Source organism: Rissa tridactyla, chromosome 8 (assembly GCF_028500815.1).
Source record: "Rissa tridactyla isolate bRisTri1 chromosome 8, bRisTri1.patW.cur.20221130, whole genome shotgun sequence".
Lineage (NCBI taxonomy): Eukaryota > Metazoa > Chordata > Aves > Charadriiformes > Laridae > Rissa > Rissa tridactyla.
Genome location: NC_071473.1, coordinates 38,864,834 through 38,890,032, shown reverse-complemented (window position 1 = coordinate 38,890,032; position 25,199 = coordinate 38,864,834). Strand labels below are relative to the sequence as shown.

The window sequence follows — 25,199 nt, the reverse complement described above, 5'->3', positions numbered from 1 at the left end:
CTCTGCGAGAAGTCTACAGTAAAGCTATTTCAACCTGGTCAGAGTAGTGCTTCACAGCGAGAATACAGGAAATACCGTTCTCTGGCCTTAGTCAGGCATGGAGGAAACAACCCTGAGTAGGGTCCTTTCTCGACCCGGAGAGATGCTGCCAACCGGCATACAGGCCCCTAGACCCGGCGATTGACAGCCGGTCTGAGCAATACTATCGTGCCTTTCCCAAGTGCCGCGGTGCCTGTGCCCAATGAGAGCGGGGAGGTGGGCGGGACTTCAAAAAGGGCCTCCCAATCAGGAAAGGTCGCATGTAGGCGGGACACCGCCTCAGTCCGGCACCTCAGAACGGGGGGGGGGGAGGAGGAGGAGTCAGTGCCCCGTGGGCGGGGCGCCGCCGGAGCGCGGCCAATCCGGTCGCGGGAGAGGCGAGGTGGCGGTAGCACCGCCCAATGGCGGAGGGTGCGGGGGCGGGTCCCGCCGCCGGGAATCGGCGGCGGTGGCGGCGGGCGCGCGGTTGGGCGTTCGGTTGCTGAGCAGCGCACGCAGGCGGGGGAGGGGCGCGCGCTGGTGACCGCCGCGCGGCAGTCGGTGAGGGGCAGCGGGGACCGGCACCGGGCGGCTCCGTGGGGCGATGTGAGAGCGGCGGCGACGGGCCCTGCCGCGCGCCCCCGGCCGCGCTCCCTTCGCCTCCCCTCGCTCGCGCCGTCCCTGCGGCAGCGGCGGCGGCTCCCGCCGGCCTCCGCGGCCGGGCCCCGCGTTATGTCGTGATCCCGGGCGGGCGGCGCTGCTGCTGCTGCTGCCGCCGATGGGGCTGCTCAGGATTATGCTGCCGCCCAAGTTGCAGCTGCTGGCGGTGCTGGTGTTCGGGGTGGCCGTGCTCTTCCTGGAGAACCAGATCCAGAAGCTGGAGGAGTCCCGCGGCAAGCTGGGTGAGCGGCGGCGGGGCGCGGCCAGCGGCCTGGAGCGGAACGGGCCGGGCCTGGGGGCTGGGGCAGAGCGCGGGGAGCCTGAGCGGCGGCGGGTCGGCAGCCGGGCTCAGAGCCTGCTGTGTGCCGGGGCCGGGGGGGCGCGCACGGAGGGCGGCTTTTCCCGTGTGTTTACATGGCCGAAGCGATGAGGGAGCGGATCAATACGGTCTGGGGACTCGGCAGGAGGGGCTGCCCGCAGCAGGGGCAGCAGCCTTGGCCTTTGAGTTCATGTGCGCGTGTGTTTTGCGAGATCATGAGACCTCGGAGAGGCCGGCGTTTGGAAAGTTAAATATTTCTGTCTGGGGTCTTAAATGGGTTTTCCGAAAAGAGCAGCGGTGTTCAAAGCCTTTGGGAGCAGCGTCTGCCCGGCCGGTGCCTGCCGACAGGCACCGGCAGCCGAGAAGAGCAGCAGCAGCAGCAGCGGTGGTGCCCAAAGTCACTCTGGTTCGGCTGCTGCAGCGAACTGTGGTCTTCTTCACGTTTCATGTCTACTTCAAACGTTTTACTAAGGCTTGGCATTGTAAAGGAAAGCACAGTGTGTAAGAAAAGAAAAGCTAAAGGCATTGTTCTTAATGACAAATGGGTAATTTGTTTTACTCCCATTGAATGTAAGATGTTGTTTTCTGCTGTTTGCTGAGTGTAGCCAGTGATCTCCTAGACTGCCACTGAGCTGTAGTTAAACAGAATAATGATGAACTTGGAAACTCTTGTGTAAGATTCCTTTTGCTTTTCCTGCCTTAAAAAGAGCTCTTTAGCGTAATATCTGCCTGGTAGGTAACATCTTAATACTTTGTCTGTTGTATGTAAGGCTGCAGAACTTGTATAGATTTTATATTGCTTAATTAAGAGTCTCAGAGATGTGAAAAATACCATTCTGAACCTAGTTTGTGGTGCCTAGGGATTGCAAAAACAAAGCACTGGGACTTCTGGTGTATACAAGTGCAGGGGCTGGTTTACAAACACTGTTGATTTGTTTTCTCATATTATTTGACTGTACTAAGATATTTAGACTATGAACACTTCAAATTTGTAGGAAGAAAAGCGCATGTAGTGTTCCTGCTAGTATTAAAACTAGAAGTCGACTTTGAGTGACATGGGAAGTTTAACAGTGAGCTTCTGACAGAGCCAGTCAGCATAACTTAATGTTGATCTGTATGAGTGCCCTCGGGATTCTACTTCTTGGCATTTCTTTTCCACCTTGCACTCTCTGAACTGGATATTAGAGTTTAGGACCCTGGAAATGGCAGTGGTTGCCTTCTTGAGTTCAGGATGCTCTTGCTCTGCATATTTTCCAACTGAAAGTTCATACCAGTTATCAACAAGGCATAATTTTTGCAGGGTCTCAATAACTGTAAACAAAAAATTGAACAAGAAGATGAATGAAATTGGAAGATAATTCAAGCAGATGCTAATACAGCGCTCCAGATTCAGTGGAATTTTGTATACATCTGTTTTAGATCGGTTGGTACCCGTGGTTTCAGTGCCTCTGTTGCTGACAGTGTATGTTACTTTAGGGAAATCTACCTCCTGATGTGAAAAGATTAACATAATGCATGTGAGAATAAAAAATTTTGCTGGTAAAACTTCTGTTCCTCCTTAATGTATACACAGTGGCCATGATTAAGTTTCATATTTAGAGGATTAAAATACAGAGCTCATACTGTTTTGAGACAAGAATCTAATTACTGTGTTTTGCTGATTTTTATTTCTTAAGGAGAAGGGAAAACTATTGTAAAGTTTATTAAAAGTATGATGTAAAGATTTGCTTTGTGAGCAACTTACTAGTGATCTCTAAAACCTGTGTGAGGAGGGGAAGAAAAGGCTTTCTGCAACAGCTTTGAACTCAGGTTCTGTTTTTTTTAACGTAAGAGTATGCTTTGTTAAAAAGCTTCTAGCTGTCTGAATGTTGCTCTTTTTAAGTGTTTGGTATGTGGTTCATGACTAGAAAATGTTAAGGTTTCATTACAGATTTTTTTTTTTTTATCATCATGGTTGGTGATATTTCTACTGAGCTTTAATATGGAGAATGGTTTTCTCCAAATCAGACTAATCAGTTGGCCCAATGCATCTGAATTCTAGTCTTTCTCCCTGCCCCACAAAAGAATGGGGTGGGTGGGTGTGTTTGTGTGAAGAAGAAGTGATACTATGATTTGACGATAACAACAAAGTAGTTCTTTTGGCCTCTCACTTGTGTTTCAGTGGGCACTTGATGTTAAAGTCACATTGCATATTGTTTGGCTACTGGGTTTTGAACCATGCTATGGTTTGTGTTGATATGTCGGATGATAAACGGTCATATTGGAAGGTAATTGTAAGAATTAGGCACTGATTAGGAAAACCAAATTACTTCAGATTTGATAGCAAATAAAAGAATACTGCCATCTTACCAGCAGTTCTAATAATATTCAGTCATACTTTCTGAATGAAAGGGTTTTATCTAATTTCTTCGCATATAAGCAACTCCTGATTCTCTGGGGGGGTGGGGCTAATTTCAGTTCAACATGTTAAAATATCTTGCCTATAACATGAAATTGGAGCTTGTTTCTGGGCAAAAAAAAAAGAATGGGAAACTCTTTCATCCTGTAAGCCATTATATAGGTAAAACTCAGTCACCATGGAAAAATTTTCTTTTTTAAGTTGAGAAGTACAGGAGATAGAAGCAAATGACCATCACAGATGCTGATATTGCTTTTCTTCCCTCTGTGATGAGATTATTATGTTCTTAATATAATTTAAAAAGATTTCTAAACTGGTGGGTTTCTTCATCATATGAAAGATAACTCCGTAATTAAATAAATAAAAATATTAATTGTAACTTCTCTGCAGCTGTTGTACTTCTTAAGCTTGTTACAAATAGTTTGTAGCAGTGAGATCACAAGCAGTCAGAACCCCGTTTGAAGTACTTTTTTGGTGAGGTTTATACATACAGCTATTAATCTTTCATATTATTTTCAAGTTTACATGTAAGGGCAGCTAAATTGACATTCTCTCCAGACTAAGCTGTCCCGACTTGACAGTGAGAACTTCAACGTTTTTATTTAAGCCTGGTGTAGGTACTTGCCCATTAGCTCTGGGAATGTGCAGCCCTAATAGAGAATATTGAATGTGAAAGGCAAATGTAGAGATTTGTTCTATCATTCCTGGAAGAGAAATAGTGTCTGACCGGCCCCTTTGTTTTTTGTAAGCCTGGTGGGTGCAGCTCTACCTTTGGTTTAAACTGAGCTAGCATTAAACACCTACTATGCCATCTCCAGCATTGCCATTAGTGTTCATGGTGAATTGGATCAAAAAACTGATCCAGCTGGAAGTAATCCAGCCACCTCTTCTCCTCCCTCCCCAAGATTTTGTAATGCATTGGTGGGGAGAAAGAAGGGAAAAGGGAAGTTTGTATGTATTCTAGTTCTTTTTTTTAATTAACTTTATTCTACAGTAGCAAGCACTTCAAGGTTGGGTAGAGGGGTGGGGGAAGACAGTGCCTCATTTGAGGAAGAGTCTGTAGGATTGATCAGAGAAGGTGAGGATAGTAGATGGGTAACAGGGAGAGCAAGGATCGAACAACTTTATTACTGTTTCAGATTATTGCTTCAGATCATGTTGAAACATGGTTTAGCTGTACTGTGTTAGAAATACTGTATTTCTGCTAAGGGATAAAGAAACTTCTGACTAGTATCTCTTAATTCAGCATATAGAAGTCTGTCATTTGAAAGAAATTCTTAATATTTTACTTTTTTGTTTGTTTGTAAATACGTGAATAATTTGAAAGGCTAAGGCTCTTTTCCTAAGCCTAGGGAAGAAAATTTAATTCATTATTAATTGTTTGCCAGATTTTTTTTAAATTATTTTTTAAGGTGGTTTCCTAATGCCTGTGGCCCTTGCTGGTGTAGTATCCTTCTAAGCACTATGCAAGTAGCTAACAAATCACTGTTCCTTTGAAGTTAAATGATTTAACTTCCCAATCATTAAATCTTATGCTGTCTAGAAATAGAAGAGTTTCTACTTTTTTTGGGATGTTGAAATAATAGGCATATTATGTTTCCTTCATTTAGAAAAAAAAAAAATCTCCTGTCAATAGGCCTGCCAGTTGCATGTGTTTGGAAAATGCCTCAGAAGACTTCTTAAATTGTCCTTCATAATATAGCATGCACGGTTCCTTAGTATATTATTTATATTTGAACTTCTTTTATAAAGAGTAGTTGTGATTTTTGGCAGTTCTGGCTGCACACAGCTATGCAAATAATTTACTAGCATTTCTTTTAAATATAGCTCTGCTGCGCAATAGTTATTATTTTCTACTGAGTAGCCAGAGGCATTCTTTCAGAAGCTGTTTTCTTGTGTACCATGTTTCCTGAAATAAGAGTTTTAATGCTGCTTCCTCAGTATATCTCCAGCCAGTGGAACATCTTCCACTTTGCCTTACTGGTGTTCTCATACTTTTCCATTTAGTTCCCCCTTACCATTACCCTTCACCATGCCCCTGGTTGTCCCAGACACTTTCAGAATAAATTTTAAACTAGTCCCATACCACACTTCTACTTCCCATTGAAAAGTGTGATACAGAGCAATTGTATGAACGTTATTTATTTATTTATTTATTATGTTACTGTTTATGATTTTATATTTATTTAGAACTTTTTGGGGAATAAGTGTTGCAGATGCTGCTGTTGCGTTTTCTAAGAAATTGGTCATGTCTGAATTTTGACTAATACAGAACTGTGCACATACCCAAGCACACACCAAGGCAGTTCAAACTTGCTAATGGGCTCTGAGGATTCATCTCACCCCCTTTTGCTGGCACTCCAACATCTGTTTTTAACAGTGGAAATAAGAGGCACAACTTTTAAAAATTTTTTTTCCTCTTCTGGAAGACTGAACATGAGAACCTTTAGTATTGCTGTACCTAGTTTGCAGGCCTTGAGCTTTTAGTGAAATAGCTTTGAGAATTAGTGGTGTGGTGAGAGCTGTGCATTCGCTTCTAATAGCAGATGCTGTTCTGAGGAGTTATCTGGCAAGGGGATATTTTTGTTAGAGATATTTTGAGAGCAGTTCTGAGAGATGAAATGGACTTGAGAAATCAGGTAAAGCAAACACCTCCAGTCCTTCTAGCCACCTAATGCAGTGGGGGAGGTGATCACCAGGTAAGGCCAGCGCTGCATTGTTCTAAGTTCTCCATTGGAAAAGGTCAGGTCTGGGCCACTACATATCTGTGTATGTTAGTTTGTTAATGCACAAATTTAAGTTGAGGAGCACAAAGGCTTACAATAGCATCCTCCAGGAATATCCTGAAAAGAGCCACAATTACAGTCAGCTGTTTAGGATAGAAAAGGCTTGTTGTACAGCCAAAGAAATGCAAGTGCCATGCCCTTCTTTTTTTTTGTGAATTAATGCAGTATTACAGATTTGGTAATGGTAGCTACGAGGTAGGGAAATAGTTCAAGGCTGAGAACCTCAGGAGAAAGTGTTTAAACGAGTTCTAGGTCCTGTTCTTCCATATCATTGTTTCTCGACATAGGAAGGGTGATAGGGTCATTTCAATAATGAAATAACCTGGCAGGTTTCAGTAATGTGCTTGGCACTGTAAAAGGAAAAGTGGTAGCACTACTGGAAATCAGAATAGGCTACTTTCTAATGCCTTTAATTACTCTGTGATAAAGCAACTAAAACAATGATGTTGTGGCACAATGCCACGCCAATGCTGCCCTTGTTTTTCTTGTCTATTTTCTACTTCTGAGCATGGCAAAAGTAACTAACATTTTCACGTCTGCAGTGTGCCTTTTAAATCGAATGATTGGAAGTTACCATGTCTTCTTTTTAGTTCTCACTGGAGATTATTATCAAAGGAGCTGGTTTAAAACACAGCAAAAACCCTTAGAAAACCAGAGACCCCAAATGCTTCACTAAATTAAAATTGACTGGTTGTGTGTTTTATGTATGTATATGTGTGTACGTATCTATATTCACACATATAAAATGTACATATATTAAAAAAAAACAAACTCCAAACAGTCCTTGCTAAACTACTTAAACTTTGGCGTTAGCATAACAGGTTAAACCATTGCTTTCCAGTTTATCATGTACATCTGAAGTGAAATAAATCAGAGGATTTTTTTTTTTCTTCCTTATTTCAGAAAACTGATGTATTGGCAGCTGGATTCTTTTTTTGCACAGCTTTGTATTGTCCCTGGCTGTTAAAGTTAGGGACACGAGAACAGTTCATCAACAAGTAATTTCCATATCTACTGACTGGCAACCCTGAGTCACTCACTGTTAGACTTATTCTGGACAGACTTGTCTTGTCTTCTGATAATGAATGCCTTCCCTCAAATTCTTATTCCTCTTTAGGAAATGGATGGCTTTTGCATATGGAATCCTCCATGATTACCACTTAATTGGGTCAAAAGACAGCCTTTTGTGTAGTTGTGTGCAGTCCGTAGTTTTTGTCACTTACCTCAAGTGTATTTAAACCTTGTCAAAGCAGTATTAAAATAGTGGTAAGTGCTTTGCTTGAAGTGTGGTGCTATTTATCTGTTTATGTATCTGAAATACTAGCCTAGCAAGCATAATTAAAGTGCCATGCTATAGAAAAATAGCTGAAGTGTTACAGGTATTTGCATTATTTTTTCAACCAGAAAAAAAAAGGATAAAAGACTGAGTGAAAGGAGTCCAGTGTTGAGAGAGGCATCTGAAATTTGGCCAGCTGGCTGAAGCCTTTAATGAATATGTGCAGACTCTTAACTGCAATCTGTCCAACTCGCTATCTAGTCAGGGGGCAGGCAGTATCTTATTCAAACCCATAGCTTCACGTGATGCTCAAGCTCATCAGTTCTGTTGGATTTGCCCACTTCCCTAAAAACTCGTGGCCCTGTGAAGTTGTGTTTGAAGCCCAGCATCTTGAGAAAGGCGCCATTCAGAGAAGTCTTCAGTTGCTTAGGAGAGAAAAGCTGACATCTTTTCTTCCTGGAATTGGGTCAGTTGGTTCTTTATTCACTCTCCAACTCCTCTCCACTTGACCTTTTGAGTTTGAAGTCACTCCATTTGGCATTCCTATCAGTAATTGCCTGTATTAAATATACTGCTAGTGCTGATTATAGTTGGCATGGCCAGGCACTTCACTAAAGGTATACATTCGCGATACTTGTGGAGGCATTCATGTTGCACATACGTGTATGTTTTTGCATCAGGAATATGCTGACTATCAGGACATCAATGTTATTGCAGGTTGTTCCCCCGAGTGTCAGGGTCTGGCTTCATATCGAATGTCTGTTTGTTCCCAAGTGATTAATTCATTGCTGTAGTTTAGCTTTTTATGGCTATAAATTAAGAGCGTATTTTTACCATAGAGGTATTGTTTGCAAATGTCTCTGCAGGAAGCCCAGCTACGTCCATGTGTCTCTTTATTGTTTTTAATATTCAGTGTATTATTGTTGTCCTTACTTTGCAATACCCTTGTGTCATTGATGTTCCAATAACATTGCTGTTGTAATAATTATTATTCAAGCTTTCTGGTAGTGATAAAATTCATCATGAGTAGCTAGGAGTCTAGGGCAGTGAGAAAATTAATAAGATAATTAAATTACAAAAAGTATTTGGAAAGAAGCTATCTATCGCTTTGGTCCAGTCTTTGTCTGCCTCTGCCTTCCTTTACGTCCATTCTCTCTCTATATCCGGTTAGAGTTTAAAATGACAGCTGACATCCTTTTTTTTTTTTTTTATCAACTTGCTGTTTAATTCTGAATACTAATTTGTGTTGAAACATATGTAAAACTTAAGTGCTGTTTTGATAAAACAGCTTTTGATGATTTTGAAGTGTTTATGCAAACCTTGTGCATAATTGCTGTAAAACTGTAAAGAGTGTGGGGATGGGATCTTAGGTTCCTCAAATTAAAATGCATATCTTCCCCATTTACTTCTGTAGTGATTTTTCTCTCAGAAAAAGATCTTATTTATTCTTCTGGGTTTTTTTAACATATATAGAAATTGCGTAGACAAAGGAGAGTAAGAAGTGTATAAATTTATAATGTGTATGATTATAATAAATATAAATACTATGTATGTATATATTCCTCACTCTCACTGTCTATATTTTCCAGTGTTGTAGTATAGGACTGATCTGTCTTGGACAATGAATTGAAAGGCATTTCATTTCACTTTGAAAAAGGTGCAAAAAGGCTGTCGAGACCATGTAGGAACTTGGAGATATGAGAGCAGTTGAACAGAGGTTATGCTTGTTCCTCTCACTTTCTGCTAATTAATTTTTTTTTTCTCCTGAATCTTTTCACTGCATATCTTTCCATTTTCAATATTTCTATTATCTTCTTTTCTGTATATATTGTTGTTGAACGTATTCAGAAAGATTGCATCAATAGCATATCTGTGTTTTCTTTGAAATACCTGCATTTCTTTACATTGATTCTGTGGCGGGCTTTGGAGGAGGTTTTGCAGTAGCAGAAGTCTCTTTTTGCAAAACGGGGCATTTGCAACGGGTTTTAATATAAAAAGCATTAATCAGCAATTGATTGTATTACATCAGAGTTGATTTTGATCATTCATTCCGAGCAAAGGATTTCTGTGATTCTGAGAACTTACCAATTTAGAGTAAAAGGGAATGAAGTCAAAAAGTGGGATGTGAAGATGATAGAATCTCCCTCTGACACATTAGACTCAAAAATGTCTCCAGAACAAAACAAAGCAGTGTAAGATTTTGACACTCTCAGCATTTGAATGACAGATGTAAATTGAGGAGAAAATAATTTTTTGGAAGATCTAATTTCAAATTTTTGATTCCTTCAAAAATGGCTATTAATTTTTACAAAAGCTGGATCCAGACACGTCCTTTTACTGTCTGCGGTAAAAGTAGTATCTTGTAGGGTTTTATTCCCATGCTAAAGGACAAAAATACTATACCTTGTCTATTGACCAAAACACTCTTGAGTGTTTGATCACTTTCTGAAGATATGGTTTTGTATCTGGTACACAAAATACCTTGTATGGGGATCCATGTTTTTGGAAACAAAGTTGTAATGTTAAATTTTTTTTGTATCCCGGTGTTGAATGAAGTGTTTCATAGGTAGAATCCTATTTCAGCTGTACTCCCACTTACAACTTTGGAGCCAAGATTTTTCAGCATCTCATTTATCAGTAAAACTTCAGCAGTGTGTGCTCTTAAAAGTGAGAGAAGATATTTTCCCAGCAAAATATCTATAATTGCATGTATTCTTGTTACATTATCCTCGGAACTGGGCTGAGATGACCATAGCACTAAAATGCTTTCCCTTAATCAAGTTAGTGCCTTTGGAAATATTGAATGTCTTATAGTTTGCCTCTTTTTTTTTTTTTTAAAGCCAAAGAAAAGAAGCTTACAAAGCCCTCCTGCTTATCTGAGAATAATTTAGTCTGTTTTAATAGATTTTTAGGCAAATTAACTTTGGTGATGCTGCCAACAAGGCAAGCTTTTGACGATAAGTACCTAATAAATAGTTTGCTGTCTTATGATGAAGCGATTAGATCTTGCTGTCCAATTTGACGACTTGAAAGTGTGTAAAGTGGGATGGGACTGAGTACGTTTTTGGACTCCATTTCACTTACAAAGATTGCATTTCAAGAGTAGATGTATATTTTCTTTTGGGAGAATGTTTTTGTCTACAAAATGATCTTTTGGAGTATGATCATTTAGTAGGAATTGGAATGTTTTGTGTTGTTACTGTTTTCCTACTTTTATTAAAACAAACTTTATTTTTTAAATACTGCTGGGCTTCCCTCCCTTTGCTCTCTAAATTGTGAATCCCAGTGTGCTACTTGTGCAGCTGCTGTTGGTTTGAGTGAAGACAAAACTTGCAGTAGCTCCAGTGTTTTAGCAGGACCTGTTTAAGGTTTAAAGTTATCCTCAACAGGAGTATACTTCATGTTTTTATTTGATAAAGCTGTAAAAAAATCCTAGAAAATTTCTGGCATACTGCTTGATTTATACTTCTAAATTAGGGTTAACAGTCTGTGTGTTTAATGCGTATGCAGTAGTCCAGGTGTTTCCTGCTATGTGAAGTACCAGAACTCCTTACCTTCTAGTAGGCTAGTAGTATTTCTTCTAGGCCTTGAACTGCCTCACAAACACGCTTTCTGAGTCAAAAGCACAGGCTGAATGACCAGAAATACCTGTCTAAGCTTACATTTAAACATGGCAATGTTCAAATCTTGTCATGTCTGGTACAAACTTGAATTATATCTTTGAAACTATTCAATGGCCAAAGCAGTTAGGGTTACGTAAAAACTTTTCCGTGGAGCTCTGCTGAAACAACATTTATTCCAAAGTTTTGAATTTTGAGGAGAGATTTTGGAGTGATTAATGAAGTAAAATTGCTGTCAGTCATGGAGGCTCATAAAAGGGCTTGAAAAGTCGCCAGACCTGAGAGATGAGCTGTCAAAGTTAGCAGTGGGCACATAAAATGTTGTTGCCCCAGCAGCGTTCCCGGCACTCTCATGGGAGAGTGTCAGCCCGTTGCCAGCCAGGGTGGTAACCAGAGGTGTGCCCAGCTCCTCCGCCAGCAGATCTGAGCATGGAGCGTGAAGTTAAAGCACTCTTGATTTCAGTTTAGTTTAATGCTTTGGGCTTTGAGCTGCAGAGATGGCGTATGTTTGCTTCTGGATGGGAAAGGACAGCCATGCCTTCATCCAACACAGAAAAAATTGGTAGAGGATATTTGTCAGGCTTCTTAGTTATTCATGAGGCATGTTAAATGCATTTGGCTTAAAGGCAAATTTATCTTGTAAGCGCGTGGTCAAGCTTAGAGGAGAGTATTAAAGATGAACTTTTGAAGAGGGGAAATGAGCAGTAAAAGGATGTGGATGTGAGAATCGGTGCAACTTTTGCATATGTAAGCTATCCAGTCTGTCTGATTCCAACAAAAAGGCAGAGAGTATTGGGGAATACACTTACTTTCAAGGCTGGCTTTGCTCTCGCTTAACAGTGTGAAAATGTACTTACTTCTAATTCCTATTGCTTTGTCGTTTACCCTCTAGAATACTATTAAACCCTCCTCTCCTTTCTGAAGTGAAAAACCAACATAAAACTGAGGTGGTGGTTTGGCAGAAAGAAACGATAAATCAAACAGTAAAACATTTATATATATCCTCTTCTGTTTTTCCTGTCTGTGCTTTTGAAACTGTACTCTGAAAAACATGGTCTTGCTAACATATTTGTGGGAGCGTTTTTCTAAACATTTGTGGTCACTGGAGCAAACCAAAACATTGTTTCTAGTGATTTTTATGTGCCTACTTATGTGTGATTGCATAGTGCAGATGGCAAAGCAGTCTTAATATGAGAATTATAAAAGAAATTATATATTATTCACATATCAAGTTTAGTGAAAAAAACACACATGCGAAGGAGGAATGAAGATATTGAAAAAGGTTTTTCTTTCTTTTTTTTTTTCTTGTTCTAGACCATAGAAAGAAGCCCTTAAAAACTGAATGGCCATTTTTATATTTTCCAGGAGCATTAGTGGTGATTATATGTACACTCTTTGACTGGTGGAAGCTTATGTCAAGGTTGCAGTTAAAAACACTTACTGTTTTGTATTAAGTAATTGGATGTAATAAACTTAAATTTCTTAAACTGGTGCTGTAGAATTTACATACAAAATATTTGTTTTGTCAGAAAATATTTTACATATTAACTGAGATTGAAATATTAGTTGTCAAGAATGAATGTTGGAGAACAGGGCAAATGTTTTTTAGACTTGCTTCCCTCATTGTTATGCCATCTTAAACCAATATGGAAATACAAATAGCACTTAAGTCATGTGCCTTTTAAGTATGAAAAAAACCCTATTAAATGTCTGACAACATGACACATGGGCAACAAAATCTGTCAAGTATTCATAGAGCAGCAGGAACGTGAAATACGGTGGTCGTTCCTACATCTCCTTTACATAATATATATTAAGTATGTGGATGTAAATGTAAACATGAGATGGCACTCTAGAGGTAACTAGTATGCAAGAGAAACCTATATGAAAATCCTCTCAGATATCCTGAAATTGATTTGGATGGGGTTTCTGCCCTTGATGGAATCGCTTGTCTAGAAACTCTCCGCAAATTCTGTTAATCCTTCAACCTTTGCTGTATCAGGTTCCACAATTAAATAGTGACCTAAATTGGCAAAAGTATTTGGCTTCTCTATAGAAAAATGCCTAGACCTCACAAATACATATCAGGCGGAACTACCAGGTAGTTTAAATCTATACCAACTCATGAGGCTTAACCAGGTACAGACATAAAATCATAAAAAGGGATTGTTCTTTTTCACTTATTCAAAACCTTTGTTACAAGGAATTTAAGGAGCTAAAAAACCTGTGATATTTAAAGATCTGAAATGCATTGGTTTCAAACTTGACAAAACTTGTTGTCTTGTGTAGTTTCAGTAACACCCTTCATAATTTTCCTGCGGTATTTAATATAGAACATTTTGTGGTGACAAGATTTTAAGCAACTGCATGCTGTGCAAGATGGAATATGGGAACACAGTGTGTGCTAATTGGTTTTGTATGAGTCCTCGTCTCGTTCCAGGGAGACCCTCATACAGGTTTTGAGTGTTTGGTTTGGTTTCAGAGTAACGAATCCTTGTTTTAAGCAGTTTGTAGACAGAAAGAACTTAATGATTTGAGGGTAATTATTGCTGCTTCCTTTTTGATCTAAATGCAAGGTCAAAATTAGCTAAAAATATCCCAACATTCCTTGAAAAGTATGGCACTTAAATTATTACCAAATAGGAGGTGTACCATTCAAGAACTATTAGCATATGTCAAAGAGCATATGAATTAGTTGCCAGAAGTATTCTTGGATAACAGTAGCTGTTTTTCTCTAACAATTTCTTTAGAAAACAAGTAACAGCTGGCACTTTTCCAAACTATGGCTTAGCTTACTGCAATAGTTACATATTTTAGTGCTATTGTTTTATTGTACTCTGCTGCCTTGACAGCAATACTGATTTTATAAATGTAAAAATTAGTTATGCTTTGATTCCTTTTTTGGAATGAAAGATAGTCTGATCTAAAGCAAACTTCCTAAATTGCACTTAAGTACTTATTAATCATTCTGTGACTGTAACCTCCAGTAGGCGTCACAGAATGCTTGTTAAATGAAGTAGTTCTGTTTCCAAACTAGAACCAGACACAATTTTGTGTAGGGTAGTAGTTCAAGCATTAACTAGATACTTTCATCTAGCATTCTAAATCTGATTTTTGGATTGTTTGTTTGGTTTTTTGTTTTTTTTTTTTAACTGCAGGCTTATTTCAGGTGAATTTAGCATGCTTTGGATTTTTATTTTATTTTTTTTTATAAAGAGATTGCTTTGACCAGAAAATTTTAGTGTAACTTGTACTTGAGAATTTTATGTGATAGACTCGCATATTATTAACAATTCTGGTGGCAGTCTTGTGACTAGTATTTTTTATTTTATAATATTTGTAATAAAGCTATACAGTGACTGGTTTCATGATTGGTTGCTAAAGAGCTAAATATGTTTTGGCATGGAAGAAACTATTGGGTTTGGTGAGGTTTTTTTGGAGGACGGAGGGTTGTTTGGTTTTTTTAAAGTGAACATCCAAGAACATTTACTAAGGTCAGCTGCTGGAGTGGCTTTTTCTAATGAAAATTTAAGATCTCTTGCCTTGAGTGGTTTAGCCAGTGGATCAACAAAGTGCATGTGGCTTTCCTTGTTTGCGTGTCTTGTGGAGATTTTCCCTTTTATGCTCTGTGAGCTTTGGCTGTGATGTTAGAATGAAGAACATGTTTTATTGAGCTTTTTGCCATTTTACAGGTTAATTTGTGAACCACTGACTGAACAGAACAACTTTTACAGACTATAAAGTGCAGCCTTGTAACATTGAGTAACAATCAAATAAAAGAGAGTCTGTTGGGGAAAGTAATTTTCCCACATCTTTAAAGAGTCCGTACTTGATGCAGAGGGAAGGTTGGGGCTGTAGCGTCTTGTGATGATTCATAGCAAGACAAGAGGTGACGGGACAGAAGAAGATTAATACTAATGGTGTGGGCCACAAATAGTCATCAAGCTTGGAAACATTTAGTAACACTTCTGCCTCCGCTCCCCCTATCTCTGAAGTCCCAAGAATATAGATGTTTGGTTTATATGAGGAGGGAAAAATAAACAAAGTAGTCTTCATATTTCAGATGGGAAGTAATTTTTAAAATATCCATAGGGACCACCCTAATACAGAAATGACAAATCTCTCTATTTGATCAATGTCCTTCACAGGTATGACATTATAAACTTATGTATGTATAAAAAGCCACTGTTTGTATTTATACTCGAGTTTAAACTTGGTATTTCTTAATACAAATTTGAGAAATACTACTATGGATAGAAAACCGTATTGGTATCCTTGTGTTGCCTGATCAAGAACTACTTAGTCTCCCTTACCCTGTTTAAACCATGTGAGTTAGGTTTGAATGAGCCAGTATGTTTACTCAGGCTACTGCACCCTCTCTTGAAGATAGGAACTTGGCTTCTCTAACCAAGTTTCTGCCCAGGTATTCGTTCCACAGCTGACTTGCATGTTTCTGAAGTGCTGCATTTATGATGTAGACTTAAGCATCAGTCTGTTCGTGATATGTGTTGCCCTGAAGTTACTACAAAATAGAGGTTTATGGGTCTTCCCTTCTTTCTATGCCATTTGTTCCATTGTATATCACACAGAATATAGAGCAACTTCTTCCCTTGGAGTCCTGCACCCATCTTAGTGCTGAAACAATCTTTATTGGGGTTAAAGGATTTCCTGAAATATTTTTAGTTATTAGTCCATGTGGTTTGTTAATTATTTAAATAACTATGTTCAGTAGGCACTGAAATAAAACCTTTATAGAGTTACTTTTTAAATTAATTGGGATTAAGCCCATTAAACTAATGTTTCAGAGGAGACAGCGTATGTTTAGAAGACTGATGACTGTTTCAGGGTCAGTATATTACTTCTGCACAGTACCTCATAATAAAATCATGCTATTAGAGACTTTCCTATGTTTAATGTGTATATGGACAAATGTGTTATGCTTATTATTCTATTCCTTAGATAAGCAGTAGTCTGTTGGCCTTGGGGGCTCACTGGCTAATTCAAAAATTTAACCTGCTTTGACACTTCCATGGTTTCGTCCTGTAAGCAGCCTGAATACCACTTACTCAGCAAATAAGTTCAATAAAATCAGCTAAGGAGAACAGCATACTGTAAATGATGCTGGTAACAGAAAAGACATGTAAAATTGCTTGTAAGATGATAACATTTCATAACATTCTGGAAAACAACCTCTCATGTATTGATTTTTTTTTTTCTTATTTTTTTTATCCCCCCCGTCTGCAAAGATGAAGTGTAGTCTTTCAAGGAGTCTTATTCCTTCCTTGAAGACTTGCTATATTGATCTGAAACCACAGAGCTGAAATTGGTCATATTTTAACAGTGTTCCTTCTTTAATGACAATATATGGCCCTACTGTTTAAGTGGAAAACTTGCTGTGGTATTTCTGTTACTGGAATTTGTGGAACAGTCAGTGAGGGACTTCTCTAAAAATCTCTTATGAGATATTGCAAATGGAATACTTCGCTGATTTCTGTGTGAATGGTATAGCAGACCTCTGCATATGTGATTCCTTGGTCGTGCTTCATGGAAGTATACCACCAACTTTCTCCAGAATTAAGTAATGGGAGAGATGTTGAGTAACCCCTGTATGAATACAGATTTTTGTGTTTTCTTTTTGGCCTGGTCTTCCACTTATCGCAGGCCAACTCATCAACAAGTTCTTGTTAGTACCACTTTAGGTTTCTCAATTACTAATAAATGCAAGAAAACTTATCTCCCTCAGAACAAGGGACAAGACAATTTCTTTTCTTCTACCCCCTTTGCCAGACGGTGAATTTAAAAGCTGCTGGAAATGAATTATTCCCCACAATAACTATGTTAGCTGTTGTTGCAAGGCCTTGCTGTTACTCTAACTATGTGGTAAGTTTAAAAAAGTATAGGATTTACCATTAATGAGAGAGCTTTTCCCTCTTTCTGAAAAAAAATGGGAAAAAAATTTGTAATAAATAATACACAAAGACTTGTGGGGATTTTTTTTTTGAAGTCTGGTTCTGGAAACAAAGGAAGTACAGGTGGTCAGAATAACTGTAGAATTTTTGGTGCTTTCCAGCCTCACATGTTATTTTACCTCCAATGTCATAAGCCTGTTGCTTCAGAAAATGGCAGTGTGTTTGTAATCTCTCAGTGGAAATAAAGATGGGTTACATAAGTTTGAGAATAAGAAATACCATCTTAAGCTAATTTAGCCTGGTTATTCAAACTCGTGGCACTCTATATACAATAATAGAATTAGTGTATTTTTAGACATAACAATCTGCAGGGTGAGGATAGACCGCTGAAGGATGTCAAGAGTCTGTGCAAGCTTGGCTTTGGGGAAGAATAGGAACCCAGTGGGTCTAAGTGACTTTAAACTGAGCCCTTTAAATTTACAGTCTCTGAACAGATTTTTCTCTTTTACAAACCGCACAATATAAACTTAACATTAAATCAACAGATAATTTAACTGTAGACGTGTCTGCATGAACCATGTTTTAAAATCCTACTGTAGTGAAATTTATGCCAGGAATATGGGCCTGAAATGAAATGAACAAGGAAAACTATTATAAAACATACAGTCTGAATTTTTGAAAACTTCAAATGTCCAAAATGTTTGTTCTTATCCAATGCACAGGAAAACCAGTTGGTTAATAATGTCACAAATGGTTAGGAACAAAATGAATTCTGGATGATGCACTCTCATGTAATATAAACTCTTGCAGAAAGCGGTGTTACCAAGAGAACATAAAACACTAAGCAGATGTATTGTTGCACAGAAATTATAAAGTCATGTTAGGCCCAGATTTACTGAAATGAGATAGGAGCTAGACAGTGAATTTGATATTCCTCCCCTTCCCTATTCCCACTATGCTATTCTCATGCTCATCACATGAGAAATAGTTATTGTGTGGTTTCACAGCACTTTCTCTTAGGGAGGACAGTGTTACCTCCAAGCTAACTGGAACTATGTGGTCTCAGCATTGTAACATCACTTTGTATATTAACTAGTAAAAGCTTTTGAAGTTTCAACAGTAAAAGAAACCCCATGATTGCCCTTCCAGTCTTTAATAAAGGCACATAGTAGGGTTGGTTTAAGTCTGAGGGGTTTGGAGGAATACACAGTTGTTAATAGTAAAATTGATTAATCTGGAGTGTACTTCTGCAATTAGATTTCTTAAGTTTCTAATATAGTCACACTGGATACGGTAGTACCCAGGGAATGCTTTTGCATTTTATTAAAGTGTATCTTTAAACTTAAATTCTGAAGAAGTCTGTTTAAAAAAACTCAAAAATAAAAACAACTCTGTTGCTTGGAAACTGCTTATATGTATTTTGGAATAGTGGACTTTAAATCATTGAGTGTTGGGGCCTGTGTGGGCTTTTAAAAATAACCACACAGTGTGACCTCTGCAGGTATCTCCTCCTTTACATTTGATTCCTGCTCCTTCTAATGCTTTAGAGAGAGGGTTGAATGGTAGCTGAATGAGATTTGTAATGTGTTTTAAAAGCATTTCTGTCCTGTTAATTAGCTGAAAAAAATTGAATCTTTTGAGGATTGTGATTAGACTTGTTACTTGTATTTTTTACTGAGCATTAATTCATGATTTGAACTTGTGAGAGGCACTTTTCTGTTTGTTTTAGAGATTATTGTGCTTTGTGGGATGACAGTTTGCTGACAACGAGCTATTCAGGGGAAGAATCAATATCAGGTGACTGGATAATGGCACATGAAACTCAATTTTGCAATATCTAATATCTGTATGTATTTTGAGAAAAAACAATCACAAATTTACATTTGTTAGATTCTGAATGGTCTGTCCTCACTGAGGAAGGAGATATTGGAGTCAGAGAAGTCACCTCTATGAAAACATAGCATCAGTTCTCAGCAGTGGTCAAAAATGCATATAGCATGCTGGAAGCCATTAAAAACAAGTGAAGAGCCACGGGAGATTTTTTTTTTTTTTTCCATTGGATACAGCAATTCTGCTGCATTGTCCTTTCTTGCCCTTCATCTTGGAAAAGGTTATAGCAGAGTTGGAAAAGATATATGACTGGTGAGGATAATCAAAGGAATAAAGCATTGCCCATATAGGGAATGATTAAGTAGACCAAGACTCATCAGACTTGGGAGAACGTGTTAAGAAATGAAAGGTAGGAGCTTGTAAAATCATAAGTAGTGTGGAAAAAGTGAGCAAGGAATACTTATTATACAAGTCTAGGATGCCATCAAAAATACACCATTGGTTGATAGCTTAAAAAAAAATGAAACAAACTGGTAAACTGTAGAACGCAGTGCCACAGCATATAATGATTACTGAAATGCTTAGACAAACTAGAGGTAGAAAAATCTTTGATCTAAAAATTCATTATCTAACAAGTTGCAAGTAGGTGGACAATGGTAAATACATCAGGAAGATATGACCATGTGCTTGACCTGTGTTTATGTCTTCTTCAGACATCTATTGGCTTTTGTCCAAGAACAAGGACACTGGAGCTTTGGTCTGAACTAGTAAACCCCATTAGGTAATGTATGCACCAGGCCACTTCCCTTAAATACCACGTGTCCCTTAACGCATCCTATTCATCCTTTCGTGCAAGGACTTGCCTGACAGTTCTTCAGCATTGTGCAGATTCATTGCTTTTGCCTCTTCAGAAGGCAATTAAAGGCTTAGGCTGACCTTTTGTTTGTCATTAGTCACTTAAATTTCAAGTGGTACCTAAGGAAAAGTTTTGCTAATCTATATCTCCCATGTGGAGATCCAATCTTGCTTTGAAAATATCAACAAGAAACAGAGCATTTCATTTGCTCATTTATGAATGACCTTTGGAGCCTTTCACTGTTTTGAAATAAGGCCTCAATTTCTTAAAATCCGGACATGGTTGGTCTCGCATTACAGCCACTGGATCTTGTTATGTTCTCTGTACTCCCCTCCCCTCCCCTCCACCCTGTGGTATTTTTCCCTGTGAAGGTACTTATATCCTGTAATCATCTCACTTCTCAATCTCTCTGAAAAACTAAGCACATTGAATTCCCTAAGCCTCTCATTGTAAGGTAGCTTTCTGATCCTTGAATCATTTTTATGGCACTTCTGCACCCTCTCTAGTTTTCCACCAACTACTTTAAAATGTGGACGAAAATACTATGCAGTGTTTCTGTAGCAGCCTCCTCCTTGCCATGGAGTCGGTTGTTTTTCGTCTGTTCTGCCCTCCTGACCCATCTGCAGATGCTGTTCATGTGTGTGGTGGGTTGGCAGCATCACTCAGCTGCTGATAGGGCTTAAGTGACTGGTTGCGTTAACCACATGCCATGTTCTGACATCTATCAATTTTTACTGAAATCAAATACTAGATAGAACTCTGATAACGGCAGCATTATATGAAATTGAAAGCAGAGAATTTATCATATTGTCTCCAAACTAAAAATGCCAACAAATATTCCATTTCAATTTATTTGTTAGATACTAGCAACTTAGTTTGTAAATCAAAATACAGAGCTTTTATAGTATGGAGATGAAAGTATAGCTAAAACTTCCTCAAACTCCTTTAAGGAGTTGATACTTGCAGTGCTTAATGATTTTTTTTTTTTTACTGATACGAAAATCTGTTGTCTGCCATCTATTGAATACTGTGAATATCTAGTTCCAGTCCAAAAACACTACAGTTGAGCTTGCATGGAGCTGTATTTGTGCAATTGTGCTGCTTTTATTTTTGAGCTGGTTTCAGGTTTGTCCACACGATACTCAGGGGTTCAGTAGCATTTCTTTATAGGAAGCAAACCAGGAAAAAAAACCCAGATCTTAATTGTAAAGGTCTAAGTAGCATTTGGAGAGAGCTTAAATGTGTGTGAATTTAGTATTTATTTGAAGCACTGCATAGATTTTCAGTGTTATAACAGTATGAAACATGATAGAACACGTTTAAGGATGAGTGACGGATTACATTCTGAGTGTGTTGGTGGAATAAATAACAGATCTTAAGATAACACGTTTCTTCTTTATTACTTGTAATAGTACAGTGAAAAAGAAAGTAACTCGCACTTTTATCTCTCAGGTAGTTTGTTTGTTTGATTGTATTTCCTTAAGGAAAACTGTTTCCCCAGTTTTTCCTTGAGAAAGTAGTTAGGCTTTTTGGATTTCATAGTTGAGGAGTGGTACTTCTGCTGTTTAACTACCTTTAAACATTTGAAATTTAATTTCTTCTGCTTGAGAGGAGAGCAACAGTTATTTTCCTGCCTGAGCATTCTGATTTCTGTTTGTGATGTGCTTAAGGTGGAGATAAAGTGGTTTGTAGCTTGTATTTCTGTTCCGTAGCTGATATTGTCACACATTAGAGGTTGGAAACCCTTGTGGTAGTAGCTCTACATTGAGAACATGTCATTCATTGTAGCAGCTGCTTTAAACTGCATTTATATTTAAATAGGAGAAAGTGATCTATTTTGAATTTTAAGCGTTGTTCCCATGGCAAAGTAACTTGCTGTCTTGTCTTTTTCTTCACTATTGATTGATCTATTTGCTTACTTATCCCCAGGAGTGGGGAGGAAGAAACCCAGAGTGAAAAAGCCTTCATTTTGGAGAGTGTGGAATGCTTCCTAATAGCATTTGACTTCAAAAGACCAGAGTCCTCTGGGTCTGGTTTATTTATATAGTTTTAATTAGAACTGAGCCTCTTTAATGAAAATGTGCAAAATAAAACAAGGGCATCTCTTTAAAGTTCAAATATGTACATTGTGAGGGTGTGATTTGTGTTTAATCTAGGAAGCTGTGAGTTAGCTACAGCACAGTGTTCCAAGTCAACTGTTCCAAAAGATCTTACCCATATTGACCTTTAGTATTCACCTGGTTCTCCATTTTCCTAAATTAGCCATTGTTTCATTGGATGTAAACTTTTAGAATTGTTGGTCAGGTGTCTGTGTTCCTGGCTTCAGAAGTGAAGAGTTTGAATGTAGCTGAGAAAATGATTGCCAGCTTGTTAGAAAGTCATCTCTTCTCTGTTTTATGAAGAAATGTTGTTAGGGTGCTCTTTGCTTGGACTGAGGTTGTGACTCTGTATTGACCACCCTGAGGGAGAGAGAAGTGTGTGCTCTTTGTCCCTCTGGTTGCCTATCCAGATTTTTTTGGATGATGACGGAATAGAGCAGCTATAATAGTTCTGTTCTTTTTTTTTTTTTTAAAATGAAAATATGGAAACACAGGCAATCATGGCTGTAACGCCAAGTGTGTGAGCAGTTGCACTGCTTTATTTCATTGGCTTTTAAAAGCTAGTCAGTATTTTGCTGTCTTTGTTGGTTTTGGTTGTGGTGTTTTGGTTTCTTTCTGGAATCAAGACCATAGCTCAGTCTTGTATGTCACTGGATACTGGGGGTAATGTTTAGGGGAGCATGTGTGCATGAGGCTTACTATAGCATCAGCATGCTGTCAGGCCAAGGCTGGAATTACTGTGCCTCCTAAGGTGCTGTCAAGTACCATGCTGGTCCCAGTTAGGAGAGATACAGACAAACTGATTGGGTTATCTGAGAGCTTGTTTTCTGCCCAGCAGTACCCCTTGTGTGATCGGTATTGGAACCTCGCTCCGACATTGGTAATGCAGGAGTAATGCGCAACAAGCAGTTTGCTGTGTTAAGAAGCAAGCTTATGCCTATCTCATGGCTTTATCAGAAAAAACAGACTTAATTTTTCAAGTGCAGTCTTGTCACAAATGTTTGGGACAGAGAAAAAAACACGGATCAAGTATGCTTGTAGTAGCTTAAATTTGTGATTATTCTGGACTGCAAGCATGTTCCTCCTCGTTGAGAAGTACATTGCATGCATTTACTTGAACTTTGGAATCATTCAGTTTCTCTTCCCTCGGATTTTAAGAGGAGGAATGTGTAGAGAACTTAAATGCATGCAACATATGGCTGAAATATCGCGTATACCAAAGATCTAAAAATCAAAGTTGCTGTTTCCATGACAACTGTAGCTGAGCCAAAGAGTTCTTTTCATAAAGACAGCAGCCGTGCAGAGCTAAAGTTCAGAGTCTGGGAACCTGATTCCTAGGATGCTTCGGGGTCCACATATAGATCTCCAGGGAGGTGCTATTTATGTTTGTATCCACTTCTAACTTAGAGTGTCACTTGTTCTCAGCTACTGCCTACAAAACACACTGATGGGAGTAGAGTGTTTTTATGATATCTAATTGATATGTCTGACATCTTGCAGATGGGCACAGCAAAGTAAGAAGTAATACCACTTCGGCAAAGAGGAGTTTTAAATGGAAAATAGGAGCATTTCTATCTTAAATTTTGGGGGCGAGGGACGATGAGGGCTTTGATCTGCAGCTTTGCTAATCTGAATTGTTTATATGACTACCCATAACCAGATTCTTTCTGTGCAAAGACTCTGATAACAGGAAAAATTAGGCTATTCAGCTTTTCTCCTGCAGTGCCACTATATTTCAGTCATGTCAGGTGGAAATTTAATTTTTTTTCCGTCTTATGCTAATTGTTTGTGTCTTCACAAACTAGGAAAAGTGAGTCTTGGCCACAGTTAGTTGAGATAGTGAAGTGAATGAACCAATATCCTAAGTATGGCCAGTTCTCTGTAACCGTAGGGTTGCATTAATGTATTTATTGTGCTTAACTCCAGTTTAATTCAGATTTTAAATTGATACTGGAACAGAAATTTTATGAGATTAGTTACTATTTACCCTTTTTTGAGTATCCAGACATAGAGATAAATCAAGTGTGGATTAACCAAATCTGTCTGTAGTAATTTTCCTTCATCTAGGCTACCCAGCAGAGAAGCTTTATTTTACTTAACTGAAGCAAATATTTCAAGTCATTTTTTTGGCTAGTATCCGATTTCATCCAAACATCTTTAGTTTAAAATTATAAAATGGGTAACCTAGACATTTTAGTTCTGGTGAAGAAAAGCCCTATTACTTAAAAAAGAATGATGATGATAGTAATAATGATATACTGCAATTTTTTCCCAATTAAGAAGTAACACTTTTCATTGAGGAAAAAATCTTAAAAATGTAATTGAACTTTCAATAACCCCATTACTGTAACTGGTTGACATTACTTTGATTTGAAGAGTTCAAACCTTTTCTACTGGGACAGCCTATATAAAAATAGAATTGTTCCTTTTTTCTGCTCTGGCTCCTTTATATTAATTTATCTCAGTGGCAGTAATCAAGTTTGATCATCATGTTTCTGGAATATTAATTCAAGAAAATATAATCCCCTGATGATACACGTTAGCCTTTCCAAATGTGCTGTTACAAATCCACATGAGAACTGAGCTGGTGGTGGTTGGCAGTCAGTGTTAGCACAGTAGATTGAAGCTAAGTGTTTAGAAATCCATTGCGCCTCCTTCATAAACGAGCTCTGATTCATATTCCCAGATGGATTTTCCTATCTTGGTTTAAGTGGTTCTTTGCCTCATGGGCCTGACCTTCCCATCTGCCAAAGGTGGTGCTCCTTGGCAGAGACGGTAGAATGGGCTTTGCGCCAGCTCATGGCCCCATTTACACTGATATCCCTCAAGGTTTGACATGAACTCTAGGCTTGACCAGAAGCAGAATCTCTTGGATGAAGGAACAGCATAGTACATGAGCATTGGAGCTTTGGACTGGGGGCTCAGATACATTCAAGCAATTTTATCACTACCTACTTATTTGAGGGGATTGGGGGTGAGGGTAGAGAAAGGCTTCACAGGGCACGGGCATGTGAAGTGTCTGACTAGATTGGCTGGTCAGAAATTTCCAAATACAATATGAATTCATTAATAATTTTCTATTAATAAATGACAGGAAAAGCATTAAAAATACTAGCAAATGCCTAGCAACAGATTCTATCCTGCTTTCAACAATTTAGGAAAGGTTTGTGGACGATGCCGCTTGCCCCCATTCTCCTGAAGTTAGTGCTTTGTGTTACCAGTGAAGACACCCTCTTGATTTCATATGTTATAGATGAAGATTGCAATAGAAGTTTTAAGTTGGCTTTTTAAGTTACATTGATTTTTGGGGACATATTTAGAAACAAAGCTGTATTTCCTGACAAATCGTTTTACGGTTAAATTTTTTGTTATTACTTGAAATAACTGAATATGCTTTAACTTCTGTCATTAAAGTCTTGGCTCATACA

The 25,199-nt window shown here is 38.5% G+C and overlaps 1 protein-coding gene across 2 annotated transcripts in view; it reads left to right on the top strand.

Annotated features, from left to right (window-relative positions):
- The first annotated feature begins 478 nt into the window (after positions 1-478).
- Positions 479-25,199, top strand: part of HS2ST1 (heparan sulfate 2-O-sulfotransferase 1) — an 86,669-nt gene continuing 61,948 nt past the window's right edge. Inside the window, exon 1 of one of the 2 annotated variants that reach the window (XM_054211593.1) lies at positions 479-920. In XM_054211593.1, coding sequence (XP_054067568.1) covers positions 797-920 — 124 coding nt within the window. In that variant the 5' untranslated portion in view covers positions 479-796. The remainder of the gene's footprint in view (positions 921-25,199) is intronic. The other variant, XM_054211594.1, reaches the window with a different exon arrangement.